We start from the raw sequence: 16987 nt of genomic DNA on the forward strand, positions 1-16987 counted from the left end.
AATCAGTCCTACTCAGCAACTAGAAAACACTAGATAAAACACAAAAATCATACTTTTAAAGACATTAGAGAACTGCGGAAGCATCAAGGACTGTAATTAACTAAAATTCCAAAGAGGAAAGAGCTCTTTCTAGATGAGCTGAGATCTTTGGTGATTTTCTTCCCTAGGGGTATTTGTGGATTCTGGGTTCAGGCTGATATTCATCATTGACACAGGCAGAAGGACTCCACTGGAAGAAAGAAAGTACTGAATGTCTTGACAAACGTGGGCAGATGTGAAGTATTGACATTTAGATAAGCTCCAAATGCATGGCTGGTTTTCCCCATGGAACACTGGCTGAGTCCCATGGTGAAGGATGCTGAGGATGGATTAGGAAAGCAGAATGTTAGGAGGCAGAGTCCTGCTAGAGGAAAGACACATTACTTTCACACAACAGTTCTCCTCCTCAAGACATTTGCCAGATTTTGAACTTTGTGGTGCAAGAGGTTACCTACTTAAGCTCACAGCCTCCAAAGGACAGAAATTTTAGGGCTAAGGAGTCAGGTGCCACCTGAGAATAAGGCTGAGCTGGAAGACAAAGTAAAATATTCCATAATCTTGCAATGCTTGAGAGACACAGACCTCCTATAGAGGGAGGGGGCTGTATCAAACATGGCCGGTTTTCCTTTCAAGATAAATGTCCAGTTTTGGAGCTGTGTAGGGTAGGAGGCTAAGGGCTGAGGCGACAGAAACCTGTAATATTTTCAGTCTACATTGAGAGAGACACACTTAAGGATCTTGTCAAACCAAATCAAGAGAAGGATTTAGATGGGAAAGGAATAATGGCATCAGAAGTCAGGAGGCAGTGAGCATACAGTCATTTGAATATCTGCTGCATGTAAATCAATATTCTAGTAGAATAGACTTAAACATGGTGTAGAAAGGGTTGAATGTTTGTTAGGGTGTTAAAACAACGTATTGTAATGTATTCATTTGATGTTTTTCATGGTCATGTTGGTACAAGCTTAAGAGACATGGATTCTAAACACATAACTAGCTTTTGTGGCTAGGGCAAGTCTTTGGAGTCTCAGTTGATCTATCTGAAAAATGAGACTAATTCACTTTATTGTCTTGTTTTAAAAGTTAGAGATAATGTATCTCAACTGTTCCATATAGTTTCTTACACTGAGATTCCCCATAATGATCATTATCACAAAATATCACTATTACTATTGTTAGGGTATAATTTATTATTTATAATTAATAATAGGTAATATATGTAGAGTGCTTTACAGCTTATGATGTGTTTTCAGATTGATCTGAAATGACTTTTTTCTCTAGCATACCTAAGTGCCAAGAAACTTAGAATCATGTCTTCAAGAAGTTTTTTAGAATTTTGTGACATTCATATATTGTATTCTTTTTTACAGGAAGTACTTAAACAACTACAAGGAAGTATTGAAGATGAAGCTATGGCTTCTTCTGGACAGATTGACTTATTAGAGCGCCTCAAAGGTAGATTTTTAACAATTATTTTAAAATAATTTTTTAGTCTACAATTATCAACTTTATGTGTGTATATCCAAGTATAGCTTCTCTTGATTTGGGTGTTGGTATAGCAGCCTTACCCATTAGGATGTAATTATTAAGAAGTTTATTTGCTTGTTATTTCTTCAGTTAAACATTTAACTGGTTTGAATAAACTATTTTGGATCCCTTCCTTGATAATTTTTAGCTCTCTTTAGAGCTCATTGCTGTTCTGTCGGTCACCAGATAGACTTTTAGTAAGCTGTGTGCCACAGACAGCCCATTGCCTCATTTGAAGTAGTGTCCTCTGTTTCATCCAGGATAGAAATGCTTTATCTTCTCACATATATAAGCTGATTTTAAGCCCTTTATAGCAGACTTTTGAAAGAATATCTTCTCATTTTGTTGCTTAAAAATTCCAGTGTCAAAACAAGGAAAGTACTTAATTTTATAGTAGAAGCTAGGCAGAGAATTACCTTTGGTCCCTAAATATGTTATTATCTAGTGGGACTCTAAGGAAGGACATTTTGTCTAATTTTCCTTTAACATACTCCTTTTCCCCCTGACTCAAGCTGCCTTTGGAGGGAGTCTAGCCGTTTTGTTTCTAAATAATTGTTTATTCAGTCATGTATATTTGGGCTTCCTCTGTTAGAAATTTAGAGTTGTGGGCTTCTGAACCCAGAAGTGTATGTACCCTTTTATGGAGTCGATGCTCCAGTACACGGTATACTGTCCTTTTGCAAGCCCTCAGAGAGCCAGCCTCGCTGAGGCTTGACCATTTTCTGATGTTTTCCCAGGAGTATTCTTCTTATTCTCTCTCCTAGACATTTACCTAGAATGTATCTCCTTTACGTTTACCTAGAACCAGGAGTCAGTGAGTTTCTCTGAGCACCAGCGTTTGAGATAAGATTTCCTGTGTTCCCTGCATAAATTGCTGCTCAATAGCTGCCGTAATTTAGCATGCCTAGGGGCTTTATGTAATATGTATAAAATATTTTCAATTATATTATAAATGGGTTAAAATTTGAGGGCTAAAATATGAACCTAAGATTTCACTTTTAAAACAATATAATTGCATTAGCAATTATTATATAAAAGCTTGTCTCTATTTTGTTTAGAACTTAACTTAGATAGCAGTAATTTTCCTGGAGTGAAACTGCGGTCAAAAATGTCCCTGCGTTCTTTCGGAAGCCGGGAAGGATCTGTCTCTAGTCGTTCAGGAGAGTGCAGTCCTGTTCCTATGGGTTCATTTCCAAGAAGAGGGTTTGTAAATGGAAGCAGAGAAAATACTGGTTATTTAGAAGAGCTTGAGAAAGAGAGGTAACTTTTCTTCATTAAATAGTAAGCATTGACTTGTGTGTTCCAATTTTTGCTGTTATTTTGTCATTTTGTAATACAAGTTATGAATTATGAAGCATGTATCCTAAGTGACGGCTAACACTTCGGAAGCATTTTACATTTATTAACTCAAGGTAGTATGTTACTCATTGTCCTTATATTAAATCTAAAAATGTAAAAGAGGCAATTTCTTGGGATTATAAGACTTCTACTTTGTCACTTAAATACTTCGAATGCTCTGTACATGGGGTAATATACATAATCATAATCTTTATGTTTGATTAAAATCTTTAACTGCTAAATCCAGTATTAGGTGATTGTTTCCATTATGGAAGGCCTATTACAAGTGGCCACAAGGAAACATTTCTTAATTTATCAGTTTCAGTATAGAAAAAATATTGCTTGACATACAGAATGAGTTCTGGTTTCTCACAGCTAGTGTATTTATTCTTTTCTTCCTGAAGTTAAAATCATCTCCTACAAATATCAGAATATATATCATTATCAAAAACTTTGTCAAGTGTTTGTCTCCTAAAAGATTATAAATGCTTTAATGCGTGAATGATACCTTATAATCTTTATATTCCCAAAAGTTCTATTAGACATTCAAGAAATTTTGTAATACAAGTTATGAATATGAACAGATATAAATGTTACATATTAGCTCTGGGACCTTGGTTAAGTCGTTAAATTTTTGTATCATTTTCTTCTGTAAAGTAGGGATATGGTTCTACCTTGTGGAGTTGTGAAAATTGAATATTAATGTATGGAAAATGCCTGGCATATCTCACTGAGAGGCGAAAGACCTTTTACTACTTTTTTCTCTGATTTTAGGTGTGTCCGTCTATAAAAAGTAGGGATAATCATCTGGATGGGAAGTAGTGTTAAACTTTCTTTCATCTCTTAAGTTTACATGAGTCTCTGTTTCATACCTTGAACCTGGACTATTTCTCTCTGACAGTGTAGGAAATACTCTTCTGAAAAGTAAGAAGCTAACTAGTGTCCACGATCTTCCATCTCTTTGTCCCCTTTGAGCTCTATTAAGAGGCAGAGGACAAGCGAGCATACCTACTTTCCCAGGAACTTATTTTGCTTCATGTAGATAAAGTCCTGATTTTAGTAACAGAGAGAGAGAAGTTGTGTGTGTATGTAGTTCTGATATATCTTGTGTCCTCTTGGTTTTCGCTATATTGGAGAGAGGAAAATTGAGTCCTTGCTTATGTGACAATATCCTTGTTTTGCTTTCACATTTGATTGATAGTTTGAATAGGTCTAGAGTCAAACTCATTTTCCTCTCATTATCTATGTAGCTGATGAGAAATTTGATACCAGTCTGATTTTCATTCCTTTGTATGCAACCATTTTTCCTCGTTTGAAGCTTTTAGAATGCCTTGGTATATATGTTTTTTTCATTCATCGTGCTAGATACCCTTTTCATCTGGAAATTTATTTTCTTTTTTTTTTTTTTTTTTGTGAGGAATATCAGCCCTGAGCTAACCTCCATGCTAATCCTCCTCTTTTTGCTGAGGAAGACCGGCTCTGAGCTAACATCTATTGCCAATCCTCCTCCTTTTTTTTCCCCAAAGCCCCAGTAGATAGTTGCATGTCATAGTTGCACATCCTTCTAGTTGCTGTATGTGGGACGTGGCCTCAGCATGGCCGGAGAAGCGGTGTGTCGGTGTACGCCTGGGATCCGAACCTGGGCCACCAGTAGCGGAGCATGCGCACTTAACCGCTAAGCCACGGGCCGGCACCTGGAAATTTATTTTCTTCAGCTTGTGAAAATTCTGTTATTTCTTTGATGGTTTTCCACCCTCTGTTTTTTCTGTTCTTTCTTTCTAGACCTCTCTCAGGTCATAGATTAACTCTCTCTTTTTTTCTTATTTTCTGTATTATGCAAGATAAGTATTAGAAAGTAGTCAAGTAGAGTTCAAACCCAGGTCCATAGCTCTATAACCTTTTTGAACCTTAGTTTTCCAGTCTGTTGAATGAGCAAAAGAATAACTACGTCAAGGGATGGTGTGAGGATTAAATTAGATTTTTTAAAAGTACTTAGCACTATGTCTGGTGTATAGAGCATTCAATAAATGTTAGCTGTTGTCATGTTAGCCATTAATTCATTTAACAAATATTTATTAAATGCCTAATACATATGTGCGTAAGCAGGGTATCATAAGCAGAGTCTTCCTTTCTTACCATGGATTCCCTCACTACTGAGGTTGCCATATCAAAAGTGAAGGCTTATTTCTTATTTTTAAGATTGCTTTTCAGTAAAGGGAAGGGAATTTTAGAAAGAATAGAACCTTCCACATATGTGCGTAAATATTTTCCCAAGAAAATAAAATCAACAGCATTTTAAAGTAACACTGTCAGAGTGGGGAACATCTCTCTGTGTGTAACCAAACTCCAGAAGCCGTAATAGAAAATATCCACAAATCTGACTGCAAGAATATCAAAATTTTTTACATGGCAAAAACATTGTAAACGAAGTTAAAAGACAAGTGATAAACTGATAAAATATATCCGCAACTCATATGACTTACAAAATTCTATCATTCTTAATGTAGAAGAGGTCCTAGAAATGAGTAAAAAAAATCACAGAAAAGGAAATACAAATGGTTTTTAAACTTGAAAAAAATGCTTAACTTCACTTATTCTAAAAGAAATCAAATTAAAACCTTACTGATATACTATTTTTTTGGAAGGAAAAAATACCCTAGATTTGCAAAAATAAAAAAGTTTGAGAAAACATTTACATTGGTGAAGGTAATAGGTGCATAAATTGGTATAACATCTGATAAGGGCAATGTTAAAATTTATACACCCTAGGAATTTATCTTATCTACATGCTTGCACATGTGTGAAATGAGGTTATGTATAAGGATTTCAGTGCAACATTGTTTATAATAGCAAAAGATTAGAAAGGCCCTAAATGCCCTCTAACACGGAACTGATTATTTGTATATACTCTCGTGGATTCATTAATACTATGGAATACTGTGCAGCTGGCAAAAGATACATGACATTTATGTTCTGACATAGATTCATCTCCAAGATAGAGTTTTTAGTGAAAAAAAAATTTATAGGACAACATATAATAATATGCTACTATTTATGTTTAAGTATGCACATATATCCTTGCATTTTTATGGAATATTTATGGAAATATACATAAGAAAATGGTAATAGTGGTCGCTTTGGGAAAGAGCCACGTGAAAGGAGATAGATCATATGCTGTTTGTACCGAGTTTTATCCTAGAACCACTATTTTATTTCGCATTTATGTTTATAATGATCAGATATAGGGTGTCTTGCTAGAGATTGTTATTGAGGACACCATCTATTGAGTTGTTCAGAAATTACCTAACAAATTCATCTTCAAATTCCAAACTAAGAAATAAGTTTTTCTCCCTCAGAATGACTCCCTCTTATTACACAGTGATAACACATTTCTTATTATTTTGGCTGCTGAGAAGCTGAAAACTACGTCTTGTGTCCAATACAGTAGCTTCCTATACTCTAGATTTGTTTTCTGCATGATTACTGGTTTTATTTACTCTTTTGTTATACTTTTTATTCTCATCTTAATTTTGGGTTTCGTTATATCTGTACTTTTTACTGTAAACCATCATCATATTCTTAGACTGTAAATAAATGTGAAGAATGCCTTTGAGGAAATGTAAATATTCTAGTAAGGATGATTACCATTTTACTTAGATGAAAAACTAAAAATCTTTTAATATTCAAATTTTAATGATTATAATATTCTAAGTCCTATCTTCAAAAATCGAAAGTCAGTGTTTTTCATTTATTGATTATTACTACTTTAACTTAGAGAACTTGACAATAACAGCTAATAAGAATTGCTGTTACACACTCTATATTAGCATTGTGTAAACTTACCTTTTTTAAAAAACAGGTCATTACTTCTTGCTGATCTTGACAAAGAAGAAAAGGAAAAAGACTGGTATTATGCTCAACTTCAGAATCTCACTAAAAGAATAGATAGTCTTCCTTTAACTGAAAATGTAAGTAACTTGGCAATAATTTTAGACTTTAATAACTTGATCTTTTAAAAGAACCTAGATTATCCATTAAAAATTCAGGTTAACTGAATTTATAGTTATTTGTAAACTGAAGTATGTTTTATCTAACTTTAAACTTGATTATATAATAGTTAATGAATTTTTCTTTATAAAGATGATAAAATTTCATTATGCTCAAGCAAATATTTATTTTAAGCCCCTAGTTAAGAAAATCTATTAAGTTTGAATCGTAAAGGACTCAGGATTCAGCTAGGCAACTGATTTTTTATTCTGTGTATTGAATTGCCAGACATACTCTGTGGAAGTATTTATCCCCATCTGTCTGTTTTTTGAGCCATATTACAGGAATCTTGCCAGATAGTTTTTGCAATAAAAATATCTTTGAAGATAATTTGAGTCCTATTCTAGTTATTATAAATGACAATAGCTCTTGGCATGAATCTTACAACTTTTTGCAAGTACTAAAATGTGTTTGTTTTGCACATATAACTATGTAAAAAAGAATTTAATCCTGTCAGCCTCTCCCTCCCCACCCAACCTCTCCATGTCAACTATCCTATTCATGGGATGGCACATGGAAGAACATTTCTGCATTACGTTCATAATTTCAAACAGGGCTGTAAGAGTCCATAAATATTTTTTGTAATTTTTTAAAGGAGAACATAAAAATAGGCAACTTAAAATATATCTTCCTCTCTTAGGTTAGATTTTTCATTTTGTAAAAGCACTTTTGAAAGAACATAGTAAACAAAAAGCAAAAGTAGAAAGAAGTAAAACCTTTTTCGAAACATTAGGTAGATTTCCTGAGTGGGATTGTCTGACAGAAGCTAGAACTAGAAGCGTAAATGCTCACTCCCTAGAACACTCATCCAGGGTTTTGAGAGGGAGAGGAAAGATCCTTCTTCCTGACAGTGTCCTTAACATCTTCCTGGGAATTAAATAATAATTCCACAAGTAGTGAAAGAACAAGTTATTGGAGAGTTGTTAGCAGACACGGATTAGGAACTCAAGAGCATTTGGCAGGATTTTTATTCTCATAAAAATACCAAAGCGGGCCCGCCTGGTGGCGCAAGCAGTTGGGTGCGCGCACTCGGCTGCGGCGGCCTGGGGTTCGCTGGTTCAGATCCCAGGTACGCACCAACGCAACACTTGTCAGGCCATGCTGTGGCGGCGTCCCATATAAAGTGGAGGAAGACGGCACAGATGTTAGCCCAGGGCCAGTCTTCCTCAGCAAAAAAAGAGGAGGATTGGCAGATGTTAGCACAGGGCTGATCTTCCTCACCAAAAAAAAAAAAAAAAAAAAAATACCAAAGCATGGTTTTGCTTACCATTCACTTTGGTAATTAGAATATACAAAATTTAGAGACCAACTGTCTGCATGCAGTCAGGTTCAGGAAAGTCTTCAGATATATGTGACAACTCAAGAGCACTTGGTTAATATCTGAAACCAAGATCAGTTGTCAAAGTAATTATCCCCCTATTAATTTATTAAATAATCACATTTATTTAATAGAATATATAAGACGTTATTAATGGAACATTTGACAACATTAGCAAATTTAAATTGCTCACATTTCATAAATATTTTTTAATTTCACAAATTTTGCTTTTATATTGGGATGCCAAGTTAAGAACACTTTCATATGGAAATACTTATCAAGATATTAGACATTGCTTAAAATATCAGATCTAAACCACAATATTGGAACATACTGTGTCATGTTCAACTTTTTTTTGCAGGGTGATTTGAGAAGTGGAGGACAAATGAGTGGAGTTACAACTGGTTCATTGAGATATAGAAATAACATGCAGACTCTTTCATCTATATTGCAACCCATAATTTGGGTATGCCTATAGGAATACATTCTGCATACAAATGTCATCTATAAATTGCAAGGGAAAAGGGTGAGAGAGGTCCTCTAAATTAACTGACAACACAATTTGGAATCCTTGGACCTACAGAATGCTGTTCTGAGTCAGGCTCGTGCCACACCCAGCTTTCTGTTGGTCATTTAGAGCGTGAAAAATCTATAGCACTTCTTCATTCCCTTCATGACCTGTTGTAACTCTCTCACCTATCATTTTGTCTAATCTATTTTTAGCCTTTATTACCTCTTGGGGCATGTGTTTATAAGTTTCATTACCTTGTCCTTTTCATCCTTTTGTATGCCTAGCAGTTATCTCAGCGCCTGGAATTTTAATTAAAGAGTTAATAAATTTTTGAATGACTTAACATTTGCTCTGTGAAGAAGTACTTCTTTTCATTTGTTTCAACTTTGCTTCTCTTTCGGATTTTTACCAAAAAGTTTGTGTTGACTTTGTCCTCGTGATTTATGAGTATCTGTGTTACATAAAAGCTTTTTCTTACCCCATTTTCTTCATTTTACAAATGGAGACATTCTCTCTGTTTAGTCTGCATGTGTATGGTAATGCCTTAAATTGAGTTATAAACTTAAGGATGATGGACCTGTTTCTTGATTTTTCTGTGTTGTCCACATTAATATGCTAGTTTTTAATAATTAAAAGTAAGACTTCTTTGGTCTCGAAGAATCATAAGAGAACTGAAGATAGGCTGACCCTAATTGGACCAATTGTATATTTTAAATGAAATAGTACCATTTAATTAAGGACGTTTGTGGCTATGGAGCAATAAAAATGTTTCAACTCTGCATTTCACATCAGGGACTCAGACTGAGCCTAGCACCTATAATCAAGTTTTCGGACTCCTTGGAGTAAAAAGTAATTTTCTCATGCACCATAACTTACATATTATTTTCTATGGTGGTATTTATATGCTTTTTTGCTTTTACTGATAAACACGCAAATATAAGATATTAATATTTTATTTTATTTGTGGTTTTAGTTTTCTTTACAAACAGATATGACCAGAAGGCAATTAGAATATGAAGCAAGGCAAATCAGAGTTGCAATGGAAGAACAGCTAGGTACTTGCCAGGATATGGAAAAACGAGCACAGGTAACTGATTTATTATTAAACTAAAAACAGCAGTAGCTAGGGAAGAGCTATTAAGAATGTAATGAATTATAGCTCTGTTAACACTGATTAAATTTTATTATTAAAGATATCTATCTGTCTTCACTTTGGCAGTACTGCAAAATAAGAAGATTTACCGTGGCTGCTGGACAGCGTGGCCAGTGTCCACGTAATTCTGCCCCCACCGTATTTGATTTCCCTGGTACTGTTCTGTTCTGCCTTGGAATTGTCAGAAGGAAAAAGAGTTAGATGCCGGTCGTCTGGTAGCTGATAGCTTCAATGCTCCTTTCAGATTTTTACTTCTTGTAATCTAAGTGTGTTTGATGACATTCAGAATATTTCACTGCTCTTGAAATTATACACTAAAAAAAAAAGGAAGCCCTCATTCAAGGAAAGTAGGAAGGAAACATTTAAAGATAGCATTGGAGAGGTGAAATGAGTTGGATGGAGAATTCTCGTATTTCTACACTCAACTAATGTCCAGAAAGAATATTAACTAGCTTTGCTAGTGTTAAGCATTTTCATATATCATTGAAGTTAGTCCTTTTATATTCATATGAGTATGTGACTGACTAATGTTTTTAAGCCCTGAAGAGGCTTGTCTGTTTCAAAGCAAGCGTGGGGAGTTAAAACAAAAAACTATTGGAACAAATTGGGAGGAAAACATTATTTGAAAGGTTTTCTTTAAGTAAATAGCAAATACAAAGGAGGACCTACATTTGTATGTCTGGTGTAAATACATTTTTATATTCTAAAAAGTTTATTTCATAGTTTTAAAATCACTAATACAAGACATTTTATTTTCCCCAAAGTGTGTCTTTGTCTTTTATGTGATAGCTTCCTAAACATAATATATATTCTATTTATGCTGGAGTATTGTGGTATACTAGGATGATACTTAAACACCAGTACCATGATGCATTTCATAGTCCATAACCTGTTAGTTTCACAATGAGGCTAGAGATTCAATATATGCATATATTAGTTATATTATAATATGTATATATAATGTATTCTTTTTTCTTAATCTCCTCTTACTCCTGTCTCATTCAGATTAAAGTCTTTCTTAAATGCCAAAAGTAAAACTTTAAATCTTTCAGTAGAAAATATACGTATCTTTCTAATATTGGGGTAAGAGAGGATTTCTTAAATGACAAAAATACTAATTATAAAAGAAAAGATTGATAAATTTTACTATATTAAAATTAAAAATTTATCTTCATCGAGTAGCTTAAAGAAAGTGAAATAATAGGTTACAAATTGGTAGAAGATATTTAACACCATATAACTAACAAAGAATTAAAATCAAGAATATATAAGGAATTTCCAAAAATACATTCTATTTTATATTTAGTATTGGTAACGTTTGAGATTTTCCTGGAATTACTTTAAAATATCAGGCAGGTTTGTTTGTTCACAGAAAAGCCATGAGAAATATTGCTTTGGTTTAAATGAATTTGCCTTTTTAGAATGTGAATATATGGAATACTGTATACAGAAGTTAGTTTTGCTGTATCTGTTAGTGTTTGTTTTTAGAGAACCTTAAGGAACAAAAGGAGATGGTAGATGTGAAAATTCTTGTGTGACGCAAATATAAGTAGAAGTATTCCAGACAGTTTAATCTATATCCTAGAAGAGAGATTAACTTGAGTTCTTTCTTGACCATTTTGTTCAGATATGTGCTGATACAGTCATTGTTATTTTATTCTAGAATACAGTGTTCTTCATTTTGACGGTTAATATTCTTAAGGAAGTTTATTCCATATTTTTAGAAATACAACAAGCATTTATTATGGAAATACCCATGTGAAGGTTGGAGTTAAATATTGTAGACGCAGTGAAAAGGCAAATAATGGAAATGTTTGTGGTGTATGTAAGGAGTTAATGTCCCTAATATGCAAAGAGCACCTACAAATCCGTTGAAAACAAGACAGCCAAATAGTAAAATATCGAAAGATAAGAATAGTCTCATCACAAAATAATTGGTTAATAAACAGGTGTGGTGCTTAAACATCACTAGTCATCAGGGAAATGAAACATAGTTTGGTTTTTTGTTGGTGGTGGTGGTTTTGTTTGTTTTTTGGCCTATCAGACTGGCAAAAACTTTACAATTTCATGACATGCAGTATTGGTGAGAATGTGAGAGTAAGAAGCATTGTCTACCCTGTTGTAAGAACAAATTGATACATTTGTGGAGGACAGGGTGGCACTACCTGTCAAAATTAAAATGCCTATGCCTTCTGACCTGGTAATTCTATAGGACTTTTAGGAATATGTCCTACAGAAGTACTTACTTAAGGCAGCAAGAATATAGGTATAGACTTTATAATATTCATTGCAGCACTATTTGTAAGACATTAACAAAAAGAGACAACTTCAGTGTCCCACCTTTTGGGGGAATTATTTAATAAATTATTAAATGACTAGTATGCAGCTGTTAAAAATAATAAGGTAATGGGAATAATGGAAATACATTGGCCAGAGCACTCCTTTCCCTCATAACTCTCTGCTTGAGTGATTTAACATATAAAGCAAGAATGGCCAACTATTGGACTTGGAAGTGGATCCCTGAGGACTTGAGGCCACAAGAAAAACTGTGGGATCTCATTTGCGAGGAGAAAGGATAGATAAGAATTCCAAATAAAAAATAGAGTGAAAGTTTTTTAAAAAACAAGTATTTTTTCAAAATAAAAATTAAATTAAATTAAAAAATAAATATTTTTCAGAAACCAGAGGCAAATTTTATATTAATTTGAGAAAATAGAGAAATAATGAGATTATTAACATTGCAATCATTAATATGGTTAGGGTGCCTGCTGTCACCACTATTATTTGACTTTGTTTGGAGGCTCCACTAATGCAATTAGAAAAATAAGTGGTATAATTACTGTACTATATTCCAGCTAGAAAGGAAGAGACCAGATAATTGTCATTTGTAAATGATATGGTTGTTTGCCTAGAAAAGCCCTAGAGAATGAACCAAAAAAATATTTAAACTAATAGAGATTGAGTAATGTGGCTGGAGTTAAGATGTATTACAAAAATTAGTAGCTTTTCTCTAGTAGCAATAACTGCCAGTTAAAAATGGAAATGGGGGGGCCGGCCCTGTGGCTTAACGGTTAAGTGCACACGCTCTGCTACTGGCAGCCCGGGTTCGGATCCCGGGCGCACGCCGACGCACTGCTTCTCCAGCCATGCTGAGGCCCCGGCCCACATACAGCAACTAGAAGGATGTACAACTATGACATACAACTATCTACTGGAGCTTTGGGGAGAAAAAGGGGGGAAAAAAAGGAGGAGGACCGGTCTTCCTCAGCAAAAAGAGGAGGATTGGCATGGATGTTAGTTCAGGGCTGATCTTCCTCACACACACACACACACAAAAAAAAAAATGGAAATGGGGTAGGAGGACTGGTTCACTATAACGGGAAATTTTAAAATACCTAGGAAAGACCCATATGAAGAAAAGTAAAAAGTTTTTTATTGTGTGCTAAAGGATACAAAAAACAACCTTAAAAATAGAGAAACCTGAATGAGAAGACTTTAATATCCTAAAAATGTCTATCTTTTAAAAATTAATATATAAATATAGTACAATTCCAATCATAATCTTAATAAATTTTTTGGAACGTGGAAAAATGATTTCTAAAGTTTATAATGTAAGAACTTCCAAAAATATAGGAAAAAAATCATAATGAGTGGGGATTTACCATTTGTTAAAATTTACTGTAAAGATGTTGCAACAATCATAGTATGATAGCACAGGAATAGACATGGGCAAATGGAACAGAATAGAGACTAGAAGAAGATGCAAGAATATATGGAATCTTTATATGATAAAAGTTACATTATAAATTTGAGAGGAAATGGTAAATAACTCAGTAATACAACTAGCAACCTATTTGGAAGGAGAGAAATTAAATTAGATCCCTACTTTATATCTTGTACAAAGGAAATTACAAATAGATTAAATATCTAAATGTGAAAAATAAATCTAAAATTAATAGAAGAAAATATAGGACAATAGAGGCCTTTAACTAAGAATGGAAACGCAAAAGCAATAAAGGGGAAAAAATGATTTATTTCATAAAATTTTTTAAAAATTCACCCTGCCGAAGATAAACTAAGGGAAAATATTGGTAACACATAAAGGGAAAAAGGTTAATATCCCTAAAATATAAGAATTCATACGAATTAATAAGAAAAAGACAACTATTTTTTTTTAACACGCAGATGATGTAGTCAGTCAATTTATTGAAAAGAAAATGCAAATACCAGTAAAACACATACAAATGACAGGTAAACAATTTAGGGAAGCTCAAAACAAAATCCATTCTTGCTTATGCCTGTGTGAGATTGTTAGTCTCCAGCTACCTCCTTTCACAGTTTGATTATTTATTCATTTATTTACTCCTTTGTTCAACACATATTTGGGCTAGTTTGATGGTCCCTACTCTCCTCTAGTCATGTAAGCAAAGGTTGGAAAAATGTACAAGTTGTTATAGAGCTTACCTCTGGGGAGTGGGGATTGGTAGGGTGAAGGTTATTTACCCACTTCTATATTGCCATAATTTTTTATAATTATATGGATGATATAGTTTAATATAGTTTGTTTCCTGGTTGATAGACTTTTTGTTTATAATTTTTCACTGTTAAAACAACTCTGGTAAACATAGTTATTCGTATCTTGTAAACATGTGCAAGAGTTTCTCTAGGTCAAGAGTCAGCAATCTTTTTCTTAAAGGGCCAGATAGTAAATATTTTAGACTTTGTGGACCATGTGGTCTCTGTCACAACTACTCAGCTCTGCCTTTGTAGCAAGAAAGCAACTATAGATGACGATATGTAAGCAGATGGGCATGGCTGTGTTTCAATAAAAATTCACAAAAACAGATGGCTAGCAGGTCCTAATTTGCCAACCTCTCCTTGAGGGTGTATACCTAAAAGCATAATTGCTGGCTATAAGGTATGAGTGTTTTATACTAGTGTTTGCCAAATTGCACTCAAAATGACTTCATCCATTTACATTTCTACTAGCAGTACGTGAGAATTGCTGTTTCTTCTACATGTCTTCTCTAGCACTTTGAGTCAGACTTTATAATTAACAATCAGTGGGCAATGAAACATCGCCTTGTCATTTAGTTTATACTTCCTTGAATACTACTGAAGTTGAATATCCTTTCATATGTTTATTAGACTTGGATTTTCTTTGTTATTTGTTCATATCTTTGCCCATTCTCTAATATGTTAAGTGTCTTATTCTTTAATATTTGAGAGATGTTTTAATATCCTCTTGATACCAATCTGTTATGGATGATATACATCATAACCCCTCCCTGCCAAATCCATTACCTATTTTAGCTTCATGATAACAAAAATTAGTTTTTGTTATAAAACTAAATTAATTATATTGCTATATTTGTACTTTCTGTGACCTGTTTATAACAGCTTTTCCTATCCTGAAGTCATAAAGATACCCTCCTATTATTTCTAATAGTTTTAATGTTTTAGTTTTACAACTGGGTCTTTAATTCCTCTCGAATTTGCTATTATGTATGTTTTGGAGGTAGGGGTCTAATTTTACATATATACACACATATATATGATTTTTATATGTATGTATATATATTTAATATTATTGATATGTAATTTAATTATATTTAATAGTAATTGAATATATAATTATATAATATATAAATGATATGAAAATAAACTATATATTAATATTAATATATTATATGATATATACACATGCATATTTATATTGTTAACCACATATCCCATTATCATTTATTGGGTACTCCACTATTCCCCCATTGATTAGTAATGCCATCTCCAGCATGTGTGAAGTTTATATGTGCTGGATATTTGTGGACTCTATTCCATTAGTCTGTTTTAGTTTCTCTGTGCCTGCACTGATACCATATTTGCTTTATTTGCTCTAGTTTTATAAATTTTGGCACCTGGTAGGGTGAGTCCTTCTCCTTATTTTTGTTTGTAAAAATGTGGTTATATTCTGTCTTGTTAGCCTTCCATTTGAAATTTAGGATCAGCTTGTCTAATTCAAAGAAAAGCCTTATGAGCTTTTGATTAGAATTATATTGAATTTATAAATTAATTTGAGGAGAATTTCTCTTTATAGTACTGAACCTTCTTGATTGAAGGGATGGACTCTGGAGCCACATGTCCTGGGTTCTAATCCCAGACCTGCAGCACTGTGATCTTGGGTAAACTCTCTGCCTCAGTTTTCTCATTGGTAAGACACAGATAATGATAAACTGTAAAATGTGAGGATTAAATGAGTTAATACATGTAAAAGCACTTAGAATCTGGCACATAGTAAACACTCAGTAAATATTAGGTATTGTTATTAATTTTATATCTCTCTATTCATTTAGGTCTTATTTTATATCCTTCAATAAAGTTTTGTAATATTCTCCGTAAAGCTCTTACACATCTCTTTGTGTGTGTGTGTATGTGTGTGAGGGAGATAAGCCCTGAGCTAACATCTGATGCCAATCCTCTTTTTTTTTGTTTTTTGTTTTTTTTTTTTTTTGCTGAGGAACATTGGCCCTGAGCTAACATCCATGCCCATCTTCCTCTACTTTATATGGGACGCCACCACAGTATGGCTTGACCAGCAGTGCATCAGCGCGCACCCGGGATCCGAACCTTCAAACCCTGGGCCACCGCAGCGGAGCGTGCGCACTTAACTGCTTGTGCCACGGGGCCGGCCCCGCATCTTTTTTTTTTAGATTTATTCCTAGATATCTTATAGTTTTTGTTGCTGTTATGAATGAGATTTTCTTTAATTATATTACTAAATTACATTTAAGTAATAAGTATCCAGTAATCTTCCTGAACCCTTTTTTAGATTGTCTCAGTAGTTTAAGATTTTCTTAGATTTTCCATATATAAACTGTCATATTGTTTGCAAAGAATGACAATTTTGTTTATCTTTTCCAGACCTTTTTTCCTCTTTGTGTAAGAACTCTAATACATCTTTGAATAAGAAGCAGTAATACTAGTCTTCTTTGTCTTGTCTTACCTTTAAAGGGAATCCTAAAATTTTACCATTAAGTATGTTGTTTACTCAAGGTTT

At 33.7% G+C, this 16987-nt stretch overlaps 1 protein-coding gene across 6 annotated transcripts in view; it reads left to right on the plus strand.

Moving 5' to 3' along the window:
• Nucleotides 1–16987, plus strand: part of APC (APC regulator of WNT signaling pathway) — a 129120-nt gene that overhangs the window by 56821 nt on the left and 55312 nt on the right. For all 6 annotated transcript variants that reach the window (XM_058538515.1, XM_058538545.1, XM_058538534.1 and 3 more), the window contains exons 3-6: nucleotides 1410–1494; nucleotides 2625–2826; nucleotides 6764–6872; nucleotides 9754–9867. In XM_058538515.1, the coding sequence (XP_058394498.1) occupies nucleotides 1410–1494; nucleotides 2625–2826; nucleotides 6764–6872; nucleotides 9754–9867 (510 nt within the window). The remainder of the gene's footprint in view (nucleotides 1–1409; nucleotides 1495–2624; nucleotides 2827–6763; nucleotides 6873–9753; nucleotides 9868–16987) is intronic.

The sequence above is a fragment of the Diceros bicornis genome, chromosome 1 (assembly GCF_020826845.1).
Source record: "Diceros bicornis minor isolate mBicDic1 chromosome 1, mDicBic1.mat.cur, whole genome shotgun sequence".
NCBI classification, from domain to species: Eukaryota; Metazoa; Chordata; class Mammalia; order Perissodactyla; family Rhinocerotidae; genus Diceros; species Diceros bicornis.